Source organism: Mustelus asterias, chromosome 25 (genome assembly GCF_964213995.1).
Source record: "Mustelus asterias chromosome 25, sMusAst1.hap1.1, whole genome shotgun sequence".
Taxonomy (NCBI): domain Eukaryota; kingdom Metazoa; phylum Chordata; class Chondrichthyes; order Carcharhiniformes; family Triakidae; genus Mustelus; species Mustelus asterias.
This window is the reverse complement of record NC_135825.1, coordinates 2,686,188-2,703,547: the sequence shown is the minus strand read 5'-3', so window position 1 is coordinate 2,703,547 and position 17,360 is coordinate 2,686,188. Positions and strand designations below refer to the sequence as shown.

General features: G+C 47.8%; 1 protein-coding gene across 4 annotated transcripts in view; it reads right to left on the bottom strand.

The window, feature by feature from the left end:
- Nucleotides 1-17,360, bottom strand: part of srgap2 (SLIT-ROBO Rho GTPase activating protein 2) — a 147,822-nt gene that overhangs the window by 36,531 nt on the left and 93,931 nt on the right. For all 4 annotated transcript variants that reach the window (XM_078241982.1, XM_078241986.1, XM_078241985.1 and 1 more), the window contains exons 3-4: nucleotides 12,874-13,036; nucleotides 120-182 (exon numbers count right to left, since the gene is read on the bottom strand). In XM_078241982.1, the coding sequence (XP_078098108.1) occupies nucleotides 120-182; nucleotides 12,874-13,036 (226 nt within the window). The remainder of the gene's footprint in view (nucleotides 1-119; nucleotides 183-12,873; nucleotides 13,037-17,360) is intronic.

Here is a 17,360-nt window from a genome sequence, read left to right as displayed (position 1 = left end):
GGGTATGAACTTTGGCAGGGCACTGAGTGACACAGTGAGCCATCTGGATTTGGATGAGAGCAGAAACAGCGAGGTTTTTGGAGTCACTGGGTAGATGCAAAGTGATAAACCACACTCACCGTGTACAACTCGTTCAGAACCTTCATCAGATCTTCATGCAGTTGCCCGCCAACCTCCTTACTCTGTAACCAGGAAGAAAGCTGCGTTAGAACAAGGTAGGAAGTTGCTCATTCTTTCTGTAGATGTTAAGGTGGGGGGCACCCTCTGTCTAGTCCCCCCCCCCCCCCCCCACACACACAGGACGCCAACACTGGCACTGCTGTACCAGGCCAAACGGCCTTCTGCTCTGCAGAAGTATCTACAATGAGGTCTGACACTGATGTAATCTCCTAACCAGGAACTCAATCAGTGCAGTGTTTTTAACCTCGACATATAGAAAAGTCCGATAAATACAAAATTGGTTTCTGGGGGGTTCCACAATGCTGTATTCTGCTCTGACAACTGGGAGACCTGCTCAGGTGAAAGATTCATCTCCATCGAGGGGTTTGGATTATGAGGAGAGGCTGAGGAGATTGGGTTTGTACTCGTTGGAGTTTAGAAGGATGAGGGGGGATCTTATGGAGACTTATAAGATAATGCGGGGGCTGGATAGGGTGGAGGCGGAGAGATTCTTCCCACTTAGTAAGGAAGTTAAAACTAGAGGACACAGCCTCAAAATAAAGGGGGGTCGGTTTAAGACAGAGTTGAGGAGGAACTTCTTCTCCCAGAGGGTGGTGAATCTCTGGAATTCTCTGCCCACTGAGGTGGTGGAGGCTACCTCGCTGAATATGTTTAAAGCGCGGATGGATGGATTCCTGATCGGTAAGGGAATTAAGGGTTATGGGGATCAGGCGGGTAAGTGGTACTGATCCACGTCAGATCAGCCATGATCTTATTGAATGGCGGGGCAGGCTCGAGGGGCTAGATGGCCTACTCCTGCTCCTAGTTCTTATGTTCTTATGAGTGGTCATCAGCTTGTGCTGAGTTTGGGAAGTCTCAGCATGCATAGGTCACACACAGAGGACAGGAATGGAACTGGCCATCGCTGAGCTATAGTTATCACTTTGTTATACCGTCACTTCACACCAATTCTGAAATGTCACAATGTAAATCTGGGACTGGTCAAAACTGCACGGAAACCCCCAAGTGGGGTGACTCTGGATAAAAACAAAGAACAAATTACTGCAGATAAAGTAAAGTTAAAAGTAAAGTTTATTTATCAGTTACAAGTAAGGTTTACATTAACACTGCAATAAAGTTACTGTGAAATTCCCCTAGTCGCCACAGTCCGGCACCTGGTCGGGCCAATGCACCCTAACCAGCACGTCTTTCAGAATGTGGGAGGAAACCGGAGCACCCGGAGGAAACCCACGCAGACATGGGGAGAATGTGCAAACTCCACGCAGACAGTGACCCAAGCCGGGAATCGAACCCGGATCCCTGGAGGCAGCAATGCTAACCACTGTGCCACAAATCTAAAATGATAGAAAATGCTGGAAACACACAGCAGGGCAGGCAGCATCCGTGGAGAGTGAGCACAATTAATAAAACATTCATCAATTCAGGATGTACAGCGTAAACACGGGGTGCAAGAAATCCTGATTTCATCCGTGTGAGTGAGACACAGTGAGACACACAGCGAGAGGGAAAGATCGGTGTCAGGGGGGGTCCGGGAGAGAAAAGACAGAGAATTCGCGACAACAGGTTTAAAAAGGCTTCTAAAATTGGATCATTAAGAACTCAGACCAAACTAATCTCTCCAAAGTGTGTTTTTACTTAATAGTAAAACAGAAACCAGTCACTCAACCCCACTTCCTCTTGCTGAAGGATGTCACAAATTGTGGTCGAGTTTAAAATAACAATGGAATTGTCACTTGATTTTCACACGGACTTTCTGGGAGCGGATAAATTGTGCATTAAATTAGGACAGGTGGACTGGCAGTGGAGGATTCGAGGGTGGATTAGAACTCTGACTCAATAATTCCAGCATTCCCTGTCTGTACCAAGCAAGAGGGGACCGCGCACAAGACAGAATGTTGATGTGGGACAGTAAGGGTGAAGGAGAATTTAAAGATGTGTCATACACAAGACCACACTCTGCAAGAGGCACTATTCCTTTGGAGGTTTTCATACAGCAGAGTGCAGTCACATTCCTGCATCTGGTGAACTGCAGCAAAAGAAAACGCAGTGTACAATTTCCTCAACTTTGCCCCAAAACCAGTCATATGCTCCCCAACTCTCAGGTGAACCAAAGCTCCCTGTGGTCTCACTCAGTGAGAGAGTGCTGGACAATCAGCGGTTCTACCCCAGTGGACAAGGTCCAAACTGCCCCATTGCAGATAAACTTCGAGCAAACAGGGACCTTCAACCCCATCAGCCTGGACAGGATTCAAGCCAACACTGCAGGGGTGAAAGGACAGTGCATCAACCCATTGTACGACCCAGTCCCAACAGCCCACGGCTCTGTGCTCACACAGGCCTCTGCGTTCCATCCGTCCCAACATCCAACAGGTTTTAAATGGAGAGTTTCCCAAGAAAAACAAGGACTGCATTTGCAAAAAAACAGCAGGAGCTGGGAGTGTGAGCCGATACCCGGAGTCAGCAATTCCATGTTCGCAGCTTCCCCTTTCGTAACTGGAAGCCTGAGTAACCTCTCCTTTATACAATGTTTTTTAAATATCCAATGCACCCATTTGCACAAAACTCTCCTTTCACAAGTTTCAGCTTTGAGTCGGATACAGGCCCGGGGCAGGTCAACACACAAAGACTCACAGGCTTCAGAACCAGACACAGCTATTGGTCCATGCAGATAATGGGACCTCCAGTCAAAGGAAGCAGAGTGCTTTAGCATAATTATGTTGAGATACATAGAATCCCTGCAGTGCAGAAGGAGGCCATTCGGCCCATCGAGTCTGCACCGAACACAATCCTACCCAGCCCCTATCCCCGTAGTCCCATGTATTTACCTTGCTAGTCCCCCTGACACTAAGGGGCAATTTACCATGGCCAATCAACCTAACTCACACATCTTTGGACTGTGGGAGGAAACTGGAGCACCCGGAGGAAACCCACGCAGACAACGGGGAAAATATGCAAACTCCACACAGACCCAAGCTGGGAATCGAACCACGGTCCCTGGTGCTGTGAGGCAGCAGTGCTAAACACTGTGCCACCGTGCCGCCCTTTTGAGATACATAGAATCATAGAGTGAAGAAGGAGGCTATTCAGCCCACCGAGTCTGCACCAAACATAATCCCACTCAGGTCCTATCCCCATAACCCCACGTATATACGCTGCTAGTCCCCCTGACATTAAGGGGAAATTTGGCATGGCCAATGCAATGAACCTGCACATCTTTCGGACTGTGGGAGGAAACCGGATCATCCGGAGGAAACCCACGCAGACACGGGGAGAATGTGCAAACTCCACACAGGCAGTGACCCAAGCCGGGAATTGAACCCGGGTCCCTGGCGCTGTGAGACAGCAGTGCTAACCACTGTGCTACCGTGCCATCACGGTGATACAACTTGCTTCATTATTACCGCAGTTTGTAAACGGTTCACCGAACACCTAAAATCAGATTATCATCATATTGCTGTTTGTGGATCAATGTAATTAATAAAGATATTTCTACGACAAAAAACCCACTGCTAAATACAGGATCTCTTTTAAAGAGATGAAGGGTTGTTTATCAAATCAAAGCCGCAGGTTTCAATGTCAAGGATTTGAGGCTATCCGGGTAATATGAGGACTTGAGATTTATTTTCTCGAAATTGTTTCCCCGTGTGCAGCCTCCATTCATTGAATTTTAAAAAATTCATTTGTGGGACATGGGTGTCGCTGGCCGCCCAGCATTTATTGCCCATCCCTAGTTGCCCTTGAGAAGGTGGTGGTGAGCTGCCTTCTTGAATCGCCGCAGTCCTGTTCTGTGGGTTGACCCACAAATGCCGTTAAGGAGGGAATCCCAGGATTTTGACCCAGCGACTGCGAAGGAACAGCGATATATCTCCAAGTCAGGATGGTGAGTGGCTTGGAGGGGAACTTGCAGGTGGTGGTGTTCCCATTTATCTGCTGCCCTTGTCCTTCTAGATGGAAGTGGTCGTGGGTTTGGAAGGTGCTTTAGAACATAAAAAAAATACAGCACAAACAGGCCCTTCGGCCCACAAGTTGCGCCGGTCATGTCCTTACCTACCTAGGCTTGTAATAGGCTTACCTATAACAAGGATCTTTGGTGAATTGCTGCAGTGTATCTTGTAGATAGTACACACTGGTGTACGTCTGTGGTTGAGGGGTTGAATGTTTGTAGATGTGGTGCAAATCAAGCGGGTTGCTTTGTTCTGGATGGTGCGAGCTCCTTGAGTGTTGTTGGAGCTGCACCTGTCCAGGCAAGTGGGGAGTATTCCATCACATTCCTGACTTGCGCCTTGCAGATGGTGGATAGGCTTTGGGGAGTCAGGAAGTGAGTTACTCGTCGCAGTATTCCCAGCCTCTGACCTGCTCTTGTAACCACTGTGCTTATGTGATGAATCCAGTTGAGTTTCTGGTCAATAGTAACCCCAAGGATGTTGACAGTGGGGGAGTCAGTGATGGTTACACCATTGAATGTCAAGGGGCGGTGGTTAGAGTGTCTCTTATTGGTGATGATCATTGCCTGGCATCTGTGTGGCGCGAATGTTACTGCCACTTGTCAGCCCAATCCTAGGTATTGTCCAGATTTTGCTGCATTTGAACATGGACTGCTTCAGTATCTGAGGAATCGCGAATGGTGCTGAACATTGTGCAATCATCAGCGAACATCCCCACTTCTGACCTTATGACAGAGGGAAGGACATTGATGAAACAGCTGAAGATGGTTGGGCCCAGGACACTAACCCTGAGGGACTCCTGCAGAGATGTCCTGGAGTGGAGATGACTGACCCTCCACAACCACAACCATCTTCCCATGTACCAGGTATGACTCCACCCAGCGGAGAGTTTGCCCCCTGATACCCATTGATTCCAGTTTCATTAGGGCTCCTTGATGCCACACTTGGTCAAATGTGGCCTTGATGTCAAGGGCTGTCACTCTTTGTGTGTTGACCTGCCCCGGGCCTGTATCCGACTCAAAGCTGCAACTTGTGAAAGGAGAGTTTTGTGCAAATGGGTGCATTGGATATTTTAAAAACATTGTATAAAGGAGAGGTTACTCAGGCTTCCAGTTACGAAAGGGGAAGCTGCGAACATGGAATTGCTGACTCCGGGTATTGGCTCACACTCCCAGCTCCTGCTAGAATTCAGCTCTTTTGTCCATGTTTGAACCAAGGCTGTAATGAGGTCAGGAGCTGAGTGACCCTGGCGAAACCCAAACTGGGCGTCACTGAGCTGGTTATTGCTGAGCAGGTGCTGCTTGACAGCGCTGTCGATGACCCCTTCCATCACTTTACTGATGATCGAGAGCAGACTGATTGGGCAGTAATTGGCCGGGTTGGATTCATCCTGCTTTTTGTGCACAGGACATACCTGGGCATTTTTCCACATTGTTGAGTAGATGCCAATGTTGTAACTGTACTGGAAGAGCTTGGCTAGGGGAACGGCAGGTTCTGGAGCACAAGTCTTCAGTACTGTTGCGGAATGTTATCAGGGCCCATTGCCTTTGCAGCATCCAGTGCCTCCAACCGTTTCTTGATATCATGTGAAGTGAATCGAATTGGCTGGACACTGGAATCTGAGATGCTGGGGACCACTGGAGGAGGCCGAGATGGATCATCCACTCGGCACTTCTGGATGAAGATATATACAGTAATATACATAGTCACTATAATTAATATAGTGTGTAGGCTGCTTGGTGGCAGCTATCGATCTTCCTGTGGAAGGGTATACCTCCTGCAGAGTCACAAACCCTGGATCAACACAAATTATCAACTGATAAGGAGGTCTATTTGCCAAGGTCAAAGCTTGGTCAACATTATGGTTTATTTGTTTTCTTGGTGAGGCTGATTACAGTGCCGCTGACGTGCGGCCGGGAAGTGGGCAGCAACTCCAGAGACTAAATTACACGGAATTTTTCAACTCACTGAAAAACCAGCAGCTGAAGGATGAAAGTGATTGCCTGGGCTCTGCTGACGATTACATTCCTGCTTTTTTTTTATCAAATGCTTCGGAATTACGCTACACGGCATTCTCGAGAGGCCACTAAATCTTTCCTCGTCCCCTCCCAGTGAGGATGAAGTTCATTCCTATAACTCTCCTGTTACCAGGGCTGACGGCAGCTTCCTCAGCACAGACCTGCTACCGTTCAAATCAACCAACATCACATAACACAGATTACCTAGTCATTATCACGTGGCTTTTGGTGAGAGTTTGCTGTGTGAGAATTGGTTGCCACATTCCCTACATCACATCAGTGACAAACACTGCACAGAACCACAAACCCTCTCTATCTTTTTTTCCGTTCTTTCGCACTTATAGCATTCTCTCCTCTCTTGTCACAAGATTCCAACTTCAAGTCCCATTCTAGGGCTTGAGGACAAATTTCTGTGCTGACGCCCCTGAGGGAGGTGTCGGGTGCATCAGTGATGGGGAAGCTTCTAGAAACAATTATTCAGTATAGAATTAGTCGTCATATCGAAAAATGTAGGTTTATTAGGAAGAGCCAGCATGGATTTCTAAAGGGGAAACTGTGTTTAACTAACTTGCTGGAGTTTTTGGAGGAGATAACAGAGAGGGTCGATGAGGGTAATGCTGTTGATGTGGTGTACAGGGACTTTCAGAAGGCATTTGATTCAGTGCCACACAATAGACTTGTGAGAAGAATTATAGCTCATGGAACAAAAGGGACAGCAGCAACGTGGATACAAAATTGGCTGAATGATAGGAAGCAGAGAGTAATGGTAATGGATATTTTTCAGGCTGGAGGAAGGTTGTAGTGTTGTTCCCCAGGGGTCAGTATTGGGACCCTTGCTTTTCCTGATAGAGTCATAGATATATATATATTAATGATATATATATATATTAATGATCTAGATTTTGGGTGTGCAGGGGACAATTGCAGATGACACAAAACCTGGAAGCATTGTAAACTGTGAGGAGGACAGTGTAAAACCTCAAAAGGACATAGACGAGTTGGGGGAGTGGGCAGATGGGTGGCAGATGAAGTTCAAAGAGGAGATGGGTGAGGTGACGTATTTTGGTGGGAAGAATGTAGACAATATAAAATAAGGGGTACAATTCTTAAAGGGGGCAGGAGCAGAGGGATAGTTCTGGGTGCCACACTATAGGAAGGATGTGAACCCATTGGAGAGAGTGCAGAAGAGGTTTACAAGAATGGTTCCAGAGATGAGAAACTTCAGTTATGAGGATAGATTGGAGAGGTTTGGAATGTTCTCCTTGGAAAGAGGAAGGCTAAGGGAGATCTGATAGAGGTGTTCAAAATCATGAGGGGGCTGGACAGAGTAGATCGGAAGAAACTATTCCCCCCATAAAAGAATCAAGAATAAGAGGGCACAGATTTAAAGTGATTTTCAAAAGAAACAACTGTGATGTGAGAAAAAACAATTTCCACACAGCAAGTGGTTGGGGTCTGGAGTGGAGGCAGGTTCAATAGATGATTATATTAATAGAAACAATGAGTGGGGGTACGGGGGAAAAGGCAGGGGAATGGCACTAAGTCATGATGCTCGCCACCACCAGGTCGGTGGTGACGTTCACGAGGGGTCATAGGTTCAAGGTGAGGGGGGGGGGGGGCGGGGGGGGAAGGTTTAACACGGATATCAGAAGGATGTATTTCACACAGAGGGTGGTGGGGGCCTGGAATGCGCTGCCGGGCAAGGTGGTGGAGGCGGACACACTGGGAACATTTAAGACTTATCTAGATAGCCGCATGAACGGAGTGGGAATGGAGGGATACAAAAGAATGGTCTAGTTTGGACCAGGGAGCGGCGCGGGCTTGGAGGGCCGATGGGCCTGTTCCTGTGCTGTTTTGTTCTTTGTTTGTTCTTTGAAGAGCCAGTACAGACACAATGGGCCGAATGCCCTCTTTCTGCACCATAATAATTCTGTGATTGTGTGTGTGTCTCCTTGCCCGACATGTGGTGAAGGCCATGGCATTGTGGGTCAGGGAAATGAAGACAATGTTGCTCTCTGCGGACCTTAGAGACAGATTGGTCACAGTGGCACAATAATCTCCTGCTGGGAACAAGGCTGCATCATGGGTGAAGGAGAGCTTGGATGTTTTCAGATATTAATGTTCTGTTTGTCCGGTGTGGAGTGAAGGAAGCTTTTACAGTTCCACTTCAGACCCAATCTACTGTCCATCAAGTGATGAACATCTGCCAATTTTTATTGTTAACACGGTCAACAATTCTGCTCCCCAAACCACTCTGAGGTGGTTACAATGCTGCTCTGCCAAGGGTTTGTCCCACCTGCTCCCGCCTGCGTTCAGCAAAGCCATTCCATTCTGGGGCTGATCACTGGAGCACCATAAACATGTTATCTAAGGAGCATCCATCCATAAGACCATAAGACATAGGAGCGGAAGTAAGGCCATTCGGCCCATCGAGTCCACTCCACCATTCAATCATGGTTGATTTCAACTCCATTTACCCGCTCTCTCCCCATAGCCCTTAATTCCTCAAGAAATCAAGAATTTATCAATTTCTGTCTTGAAGACGCTTAACGTCTCGGCCTCCACAGCCCTCTGTGGCAATGAATTCCACAGACCTACCACTCTCTGGCTGAAGAAATTTCTCCTCATCTCTGTTCTAAAGTGACTCCCTTTTATTCTAAGGCTGTGCCCCCGCGTCCTAGTCTCCCCTGTTAATGGAAACAACTTCCCTACGTCCATCCTATCCATCCAGGTGGTGATTCGGAGAGGAATCCGCTGACATTGCCCGTGACCACGTGTCAAAGCCACACCGATACGTCTCTGCTGGTTTGCGCACGGACGGATTCCAATTCTCCTTCAAATCATTTCTCACAATTAAAAGACCCCACAATAGCTGAGTGGATGCTTGCAATTTACAGCGTGGCTTCCAGCCAGTGCACAGCAAGGAACTGGAGATTCCACCCCTGCTTTGTGCTCACTGAGACCGGGGGTGGTCGGATGAAGGGAGTTGCCTTTGGCTGCAGCATTGTTGGTCGAGGGAGTTTGAGGGATAAAACATCAGCTTGTGTTCCCATTCCCGGTCGCTCTGCACTGACCCCTTCTTGAAAAGCACGGGTCAGATGAAAGGCTGGATTTTATTTAGAATGCGAACATGCATCCTCTCGCTGCTTTGGGTTACACACGGAGAATGGTGGACTGGGTGGGGTCGCGGAGAGATGCCAGAACCTTTGAACTCTAACCCAGAGGGAGGGAGGGAAAAAAATTGCAAAGTCCTCTCTGTGTATTCTCTACATCTGTGCAGCACAGCTGGAAAACTCGGTCACATTTAATCCACCCTCTTCCACAGGCAAAGGAGTGATAAAATTAAAAAAACAGTTGTGTGTGCAGCATAATGGAATCTCAAGGGACAATTAGGGATGGGCAATAAATGTTAGCCTAGCCAGCAAGGCTCACAGGCCGAGAATGAGTAACAAGAAAATATATTTCTCCAATTATCTAATTTAAACAGGAACTTCAATCCTTCGAACAGATGATGCCCCGTAGCAGAGTGAACGTAAGAATTTCTCTGGGGTGTTACAGACTGAATAGCAACATAGCTAATTTCAGATTCTCTTAGCCCCAAGACCCACACAGTCCAAGCCAATCAGGCTCAGAAGATTAGAAATTCTCTAAAGAGGATCAGGCTGGATAAAGCGTCAAACTCATTAAACTCTGATAAACTTCACCAACTTTGATTTATTTCCTTAAATCACTTTAGTCATTTTCCCTGAACTCTTTCAGACTGATAGCTAATGTTTGGGCTTCTATTAATATTTTGGAAATGGATTTATTTTGCCCTAGTTCAAGTTTGATCATCATTTATTGGGAGTTCTACTGTGGCACGGTGCCTCCGGTTTAATATTCTGAAGTTTTTTTTTGTTCATTTGTGGCGTTGCCGGCTGGCCAGCATTTATTGCCCATCCCTAGTTGCCCTTGGAGGGCAGTTGAGAGTCAACCACATTGCTGTGGCTCTGGAGTCACATGTAGGCCAGACCGGGTAAGGCCGGCAGATTTCCTTCCCTAAAGGACCTTAGTGAACCAGATGGGTGTTTCCCAATCGCCAATGGTTTCATGGTCATCAGTAGATTCTTAATTCCAGATAGTTTTTTACTGGATTCAAATTCCCCCATCTGCCATGGTGGGATTCGAACCCGGGTTCCCAGAACATTAGCTGGGTTTTCTGGATTGATAATCTAGCGAGAATACCACTAGGCCATCGCCTCCCCTAAATTAACATGATATTTTCTACAAAAATGGCACAAAATCATTTAAACTCAAAATTCTTTTTATTCCTTCCCCATCTACTAGCTCAACTTCATAGAAACATAGTAAATAGGTGCAGGAGGAGGCCATTCGGCCCTTCGAGCCTGCTCCACCATTCAATATGATCATGGCTGATCTGCACTTTCAGTATCCCTCTCTTGCTTTCTCTCCAAACCCCTTGATCCCTTTAGCCACAAGGGCCACGTCCAGCTCCCTCTTGAATATCGGTCACCTTTGACCTTTTCTTTGTGACCCAGTTTTTGGTCTCAGCAGGTTAAGATGATGTTTCACTCTCGCTGGTACAACAGCTGCCAGGAAGGATCCTGAAAAACCTTCTCATCTGTTTTGGTTCACTGTGAGGACAAGGGGTGAGAATAATTTCCCGTTCCGGACATTTTCATCCTCTAGGCAGGTTTTGGGAGTCTGGAAAATTCCTGGCTCGGTCCAACTGCCTCGGGAGAAACTTCCCGCGAGGAAAGGACCTTCATTCATGGGAGTTGGGGCAGAGGCAGGTTGCAGTAGGGCCAGCCAACGGGGAAAATGTTTGGAGGCAGCCCCAGGGCTGCTAGGTGCTGTTTAGAAAGCGGTTATATAATCCCTTTGGCCCCTCACTCCCCTGTCCCAGGCTGTGCCTCCACACCCACTTCCCATGAACCTCATACCCACTATGCAAAGCTGTGGAGCCTCAATGCCTATTGGTTCGATTGAGTGTATAGTGGGTAATGAGCTCGACAGTGACAATGGTGTGTTTAAAAATAGCTTTAAAAAAGTAATTCATTCATAATTTTCCACTTTGTTAAAAATCCGTTAAAATTAAAACAAAAACAGATTGTCCAGACCATTTGAAATTTTAATAGCAGAAACTGCAAGCACTTGAAACCTCTTAGCTTTATGTAAATAAAGATTGTGCAATTAACAGCAGAGATCAGAGATCCAGAGCTGTCAATCAAGCAATGTTTAGTCTGGGAATCAGGTGTTTTAGTCTCCTAATGGCTGTCTGGGCTCTCAGCCAGGAATACAGAATGAGGCTTGGCTGAGAGTCCAGAAATCATTAATCTGTTGAAACACCTTAGTCCGGGAGAAAAGCCTATTTTCTCTATAAGGATCACAAAGTGCCACAGCCTGGCACAGGGGCATGAGGAACCAAATGCATTTTGTGTGGGTATGCCTTGGCATGGGGAGCACAAGGAGCTATGGGGGAGGCATGATGATGACCTTTTGAACTTGCCTTTTAAAGGTTTCCCTCATGCAGACATGGCACCTTGGAGGGACAGTCACCAACAACTCATCAAAAACCTGCCTGGTTCCATTATATTGTGCAGGAGGACAGGCCAGGTCAGGATTTTGACCCCAAACCAGCCTGTACTCTTAAAAGGCATTCCCGAAAATCAGAAACTCCAGGGATGCCATCCCTGCCGCCATTTTTAAAGGGCTCCCGAGTCATCCCAACTCGGTGAAAATCCAGGCCCAGGTGCCAGCTTCAGTGTGACATATCTGTGAGGCTTGGCTCTGGACATTCCCACCTGCAGAACTTGCTGAACTGCAGTCCAAGCTTCTCAATGACAAACTCTAGCTCACTTTTTCCAATTTAAATACCAGCATAAGCACCCACCTCACCCCCCACTGGCAAATCATGGCAGCCGTGTGTACCAGCTACAAGATGCACTGCGGCAGCTAACCAAGGCTTCCTCGACAGCACCTTACAAAGGGTGCAGGATTACTGTGGGTCGGGTGAGGAAGGTTATGGCTCAGAAGAAACATGAATCATTCATTCCCTGTGCCAGCCACTGATGTGAATGATCACCAGCATCGCTCCCACGATACACTGAGTGTGTTGGGTGTGGGGTGGTGCTCAAACACTCAGATCAGGTGCTTCTGAGATCTGGGTCACATTGGCTGAATGTCACACATGATCTCAGTGGCCCAGGGTTAGTCTGTGGGTTGGAGGCAAATACACTTTCTGATCATTCCTCCTGGAAACTGTGGTGAAGGCATTAGATTAACACTGGCTTGACTCTGATCCTCTTCATAATAGGAAGTCTCACAACACCCAGGTCAAAGTCCAACAGGTTTATTTGGAATCACGAGCTTTCGGAGCGCTGCCCCTTCATCAGGTGTCTCCGAAAGTTTGAGATTCCAAATAAACCTGTTGGACTTTCACCTGGTGTTGTGAGACTTCTTACCATGTCCACCCCAGTCCAACACCGGCATCTCCACATCGTGGTCACTTTATAGTGTTTTGGGGTGGGAGTGGGCAGAGGGGGCGAGGAGGAAATGGCGAGAGATTAACACCTCGGGAAGCTTAACCCAGTAAATATCATCACCGGGACGGTGAGAGAGGGGGGAATGCGCTGCAATAGAGGACAGCACCAAAATAGTGCCAAAATACAGAAACCAAATGGCAACACTCGCATTCCATGGGACTGCAGTGTCAAACAGAAGCTCCTCACCTTCTTGAAGAGGCGCACAGAATCGTCACTGACTTGAGTGAAGCGTGGGATGATGTTGTTCAGGTAGATATCACTCAGTGTGGTGTGGTCCTTGCTCTCCCTCCTCACCTGATTCAGCAGCAAATACCAGCAGTTCACAGGGGACAGGATGTTCTGATCCTTTCTGCAAATCCAAATGTGTCAGAGGAAATGTTAAAGGAACAGGAGAAATAACTCAAGTGACACCTCTTCCACCCCCCTCTTGGCACCACCCCAATCCCATCCATAACACCCCTCCCCTATATCATTGCCCTTAGCACCACCCCACTCCCCTCGGCAGCACCCCTCCCCATCTCCCCTCTGCAACACCCCTCCCTATCTCCCCTCGACACCACCCTCCCCGTCTCCCCTCGGCACCACCCCTCCCCGTCTCCCCTCGGCACCACCCCTCCCCGTCTCCCCTCGGCAATACCCCTCCCCGTCTCCCCTCGGCACCACCCCTCCCCGTCTCCCCTCGGCAATACCCCTCCCCATCTCCCCTCGGCAACACCCCTCCCCTCGGCACCACCCCTCCCCGTCTTCCCTCGGCACCATCCCTCCCCGTCTCCCCTCGGCAACACCCCTCCCAGTCTCCCCTCGGCACCACCCCTCCCCGTCTCCCCTCGGCACCACCCCTCCCCGTCTCCCCTCGTCAACAACCCTCCCCGTCTCCCCTCGGCACCACCCCTCCCCGTCTCCCCTCGGCAACAACCCTCCCCGTCTCCCCTCGGCACCCCCCCTCCTCCACTTAAGGTCCAGACAGCTGAAGGCCTGGCTGATTGCACTGGGCCTCAGCATTGCTAGACAGGCAGGAGGTGAAGTGACAGAGCCTGGACTGATGTTCCTGGCTCAATACTGGAAAATCTCAGGCAGGAGAAGATCAGGTGAACAGGTAGCCTAAGCTACATTGGGAGGCCAAGTTCATGCATGAGTAGTGGCTTTACAGACAGGGTACCAGCGGATTGGTAGCCAGGCCTGGCGAGTTGGATACCAGCCTGGACTCCGGACTGGAAAACAGAAAATTCCCAAACTCTTGAGTTTGATCAGACTCAGTTCAATGGGTTGCCAGTTAGGGAGACGGAGGTGTAATGTCACATAAAAATCTGGAATTTAAAATCTACTAATGACCATGCAACCATTGTTGTAAAAACACATCTGGCTCGCTGAGGAAATCCTTACTCCAAATATCATTCCAAAGGGCCTTGCAAGCCACTCAACTCAAGAGATGGACAATAAATGCTGGCCCAGCCAGCGACACCCACACCCCAGGAATGAATTCTTTAATCCAGCATTGGCCTGGAGTTTCCTGATGAATGTCAAAGGAAAGTTTTAAAGTTTTTAAAGTTTAAAGTTTATTTATTAGTGTCACAAGTTGGTTTATATTAACACTGCAATGAAGTTGCTGTGAAAATCCCCTAGTTGCCACATTCCGGCGCCTGTTCAGATACACTGAGGGAGAATTTACTGAAATGTTCGAGATTGGCTGCAGGAAGGCGAGGCACTGAGTGACCAATGGGGGAGGATGGGAACAGGTCATGTGATGAAACCTCCAGGAATAACTTGAGAGAAGGTAAGAACTAGGAGCAGGAGTAGGCCATCTGGCCCCTCGAGCCTGCTCCGCCATTCAATAAGATCATGGCTGATCTTTTTGTAGATCCAGCTCCACTTACCCGCCCGCTCACCATAACCCTTAATTCCATTACTGTTCAAAAATATATCTATCATTGTCTTAAAAACATTCAATGAGGTAGCCTCAACTGCTTCACTGGGCAGGGAATTCCACAGATTCACAACCCTTTGTGTGAAGAAGTTCCTCCTCAACTCAGTCCTAAATCTGCTTCCCCTTATTTTGAGGCCATGCCCCCGAGTTCTAGTTTCACCCGCCAGTGGAAACAACTACCCTGCTTCTATCTTATCTATTCCCTTCATAATCTTATAAGTTTCTATAAGATCTCCCCTCATTCTTCTGAATTCCAATGAGTACAGCCCCAGTCTACTCAGTCTCTCCTCGTAAGCCAATCCTCTCAATTCTGGAATCTCCTCTGCACCCCCTCCAGTGCCAGTATATCCTTTCTCAAGTAAGGAGACCAAAACTGTACACAGTACTCCAGGTTCAACCTCACCAGCACCTTATACAGCTGCAACATAAACTCCATCCCTCTAGCAATAAAGGACAAAATTCCATTTGCCGTCTTAATTACCTGCTGCACCTGCAAACCAACGTTTTGTGATTCCTGCACAAGGACACCCAGGTCCCTCTGCACAGCAGCATGCTGCAATTTTTTACCATTTAAATAATAGTCCATTTTGCTGTTATTCCTACCAAAATGGATGACCTCACATTTATCAACATTGTACTCCATCTGCCAGTCCCTCCCCCACTCACTTAGACTATCTATATCCCTTTGCAGACTTCCAGCGTCCTCTGCACACTTTGCTCTGCCATTCATCTTAGTGTCATCTGCGAATTTTGACACATTACACCACACAGAGTTGGCTGCATTAAGGGTTAACAGAACGGCCTGAGGCCTACAGGTGCTCGAACAATGGGCTGGGATGTGGGGGACAGGTGGGTTCTCAGAACACGTGTTCTAAATATAAATCAGCCACGAGAAGGGGAGAATCGGAACTTTCACATTCTGGTGAGATCGTCACAGTCACGCCCAGCTGCTGAGGTCAGCGATTCTCCACATTCAGCAACATCCACAACCGACCCGCCACAGCTGTGTGTGTTCAGGTGTCAGCAATGGTTAGGGGGGTATCCACTCTCACCCCCGTGTCACTGCACAGAAATCCAGGCTGACCCCTGCAGCTCAGTAACGAGGGAGTGCTGCACTGTCGGAGAGACAGTAAAACCTGCCTTCTCAGGTGGGTGTGAATGATCGCACAGCAGTATTTGGAGAAGAACAGGGGAGTTTTCCCTGGAGTCCTGACCAATAATTCACCCCTCAGCTAACATCAGTAAAACAGGGTTATCTGGCCATTATCGCATTGCTGTTTGTGGAAGCTTGCTGTGCACAAATTGGCTGCTGCATTTCCTACAATACAACAGGTAGTCACTTTAACCGCTTCATTGGTCGGAAAGCTCTTTGCCATGTCTTGAGTTGTTGAAGGGGTGAACAAGTCTGTTATTGACAGCAATTTGTTGGGGTGAATTACTGTCACAAAAGTGTTTCTCCCTGCAGTGAACATAAAACAGACCCATTGACAACCTGGAATCTATCAGCTTCTGGAGCTGGGAATTACTCCGATTGAAAGCGATTTGTAACAAGATTCTTCTCCGGAAAATTGTCACCATATTTCCACAGACAGAAACACATAGGGTGCTTATTATTTATATTAGGACTCTGAACTCCAGGTTCATAGAGTTTCCCGGAATGAGATCACCTCTCATTCTTCTAACTCCAAAGGATATAGACACAATTTACTCTCACAGCAACCTCTCATCCCATGCTCCAAGTATACCCTTCCTTAGATGTGAAGACCATATCCCAGTCTTGCCAATTGCAGCAAGACATCTTTGAGCTGCCATTTGCTTTCCTAATTTCTTGCTGTAGCTGCATTCTAACTTTTGGTGTTCCTTGTACGAGTAAACAGCGTCTCTCTGAATATCAACATTTACAGGTTTCACGCCATTTAAAAGTACTCTGCTTTTCTATTCTTAAAACTAAAGTTCATAACCTCACACTCACATTATATTTCTACCACCTCATTGTCCACTCATTTAACCAGTTTCTCTCTCTTTGCTGCATCTTTATGTCCTCCTCATAGTTTGCATTCCCTTCTAAATTTGCATCAAACTTTGCACAAACTTCGATACATCACTGGCTCTTCATGGAAACCATTAGACTGTAAATACCACCACCCACCACCGATCCCAGTGACACTCCACTGGTCACAGCTTGCCAAACTGGAAATCCCCCACTCCTCGCTAATCTCTGCTTCCTGTCTGTTAGCCAATCTCTATCCATGTTAATATACCACCCCCAACTCTGTGAGCCCTTTCTTGTGTATTAACCTTTTAATGTGATAGCTTACTGAATGCCTTTTGGAAATACAAGTACATCACATCCACTGAGTCCCTTTTATTTACCCTACTAGTTGGATAAACTCAGCAAGTCTGGCAGCGTCTGTTTTGAGTTCCACAGAACTGTGCGGGTTTCTGCAGAAGGGTCGGAGTCGATACAGACGCTGCCAGACCTGCTGAGTATTTCCAGCATTTTCTGTTTTTGTTTCATGTTTTGTCTCATTACTCTCTTCATGTTGCATTCTGATGGCTCCCGCGTAGCCATCCATGCCTCGGCACAGTACTGTACTTCACTGGCTGCAAAGCATCTTAACGGTGGCACAGTGATTGGCACTACTGCCTCACAGCATCAAGAACCTGGGTTCGATTCACGGCTCGGGTCACTGTCTGTGTGGAGTCTGCACGTTCTCCCCGTGTCTGCGTGGGTTTCCTCCGGGTGCTC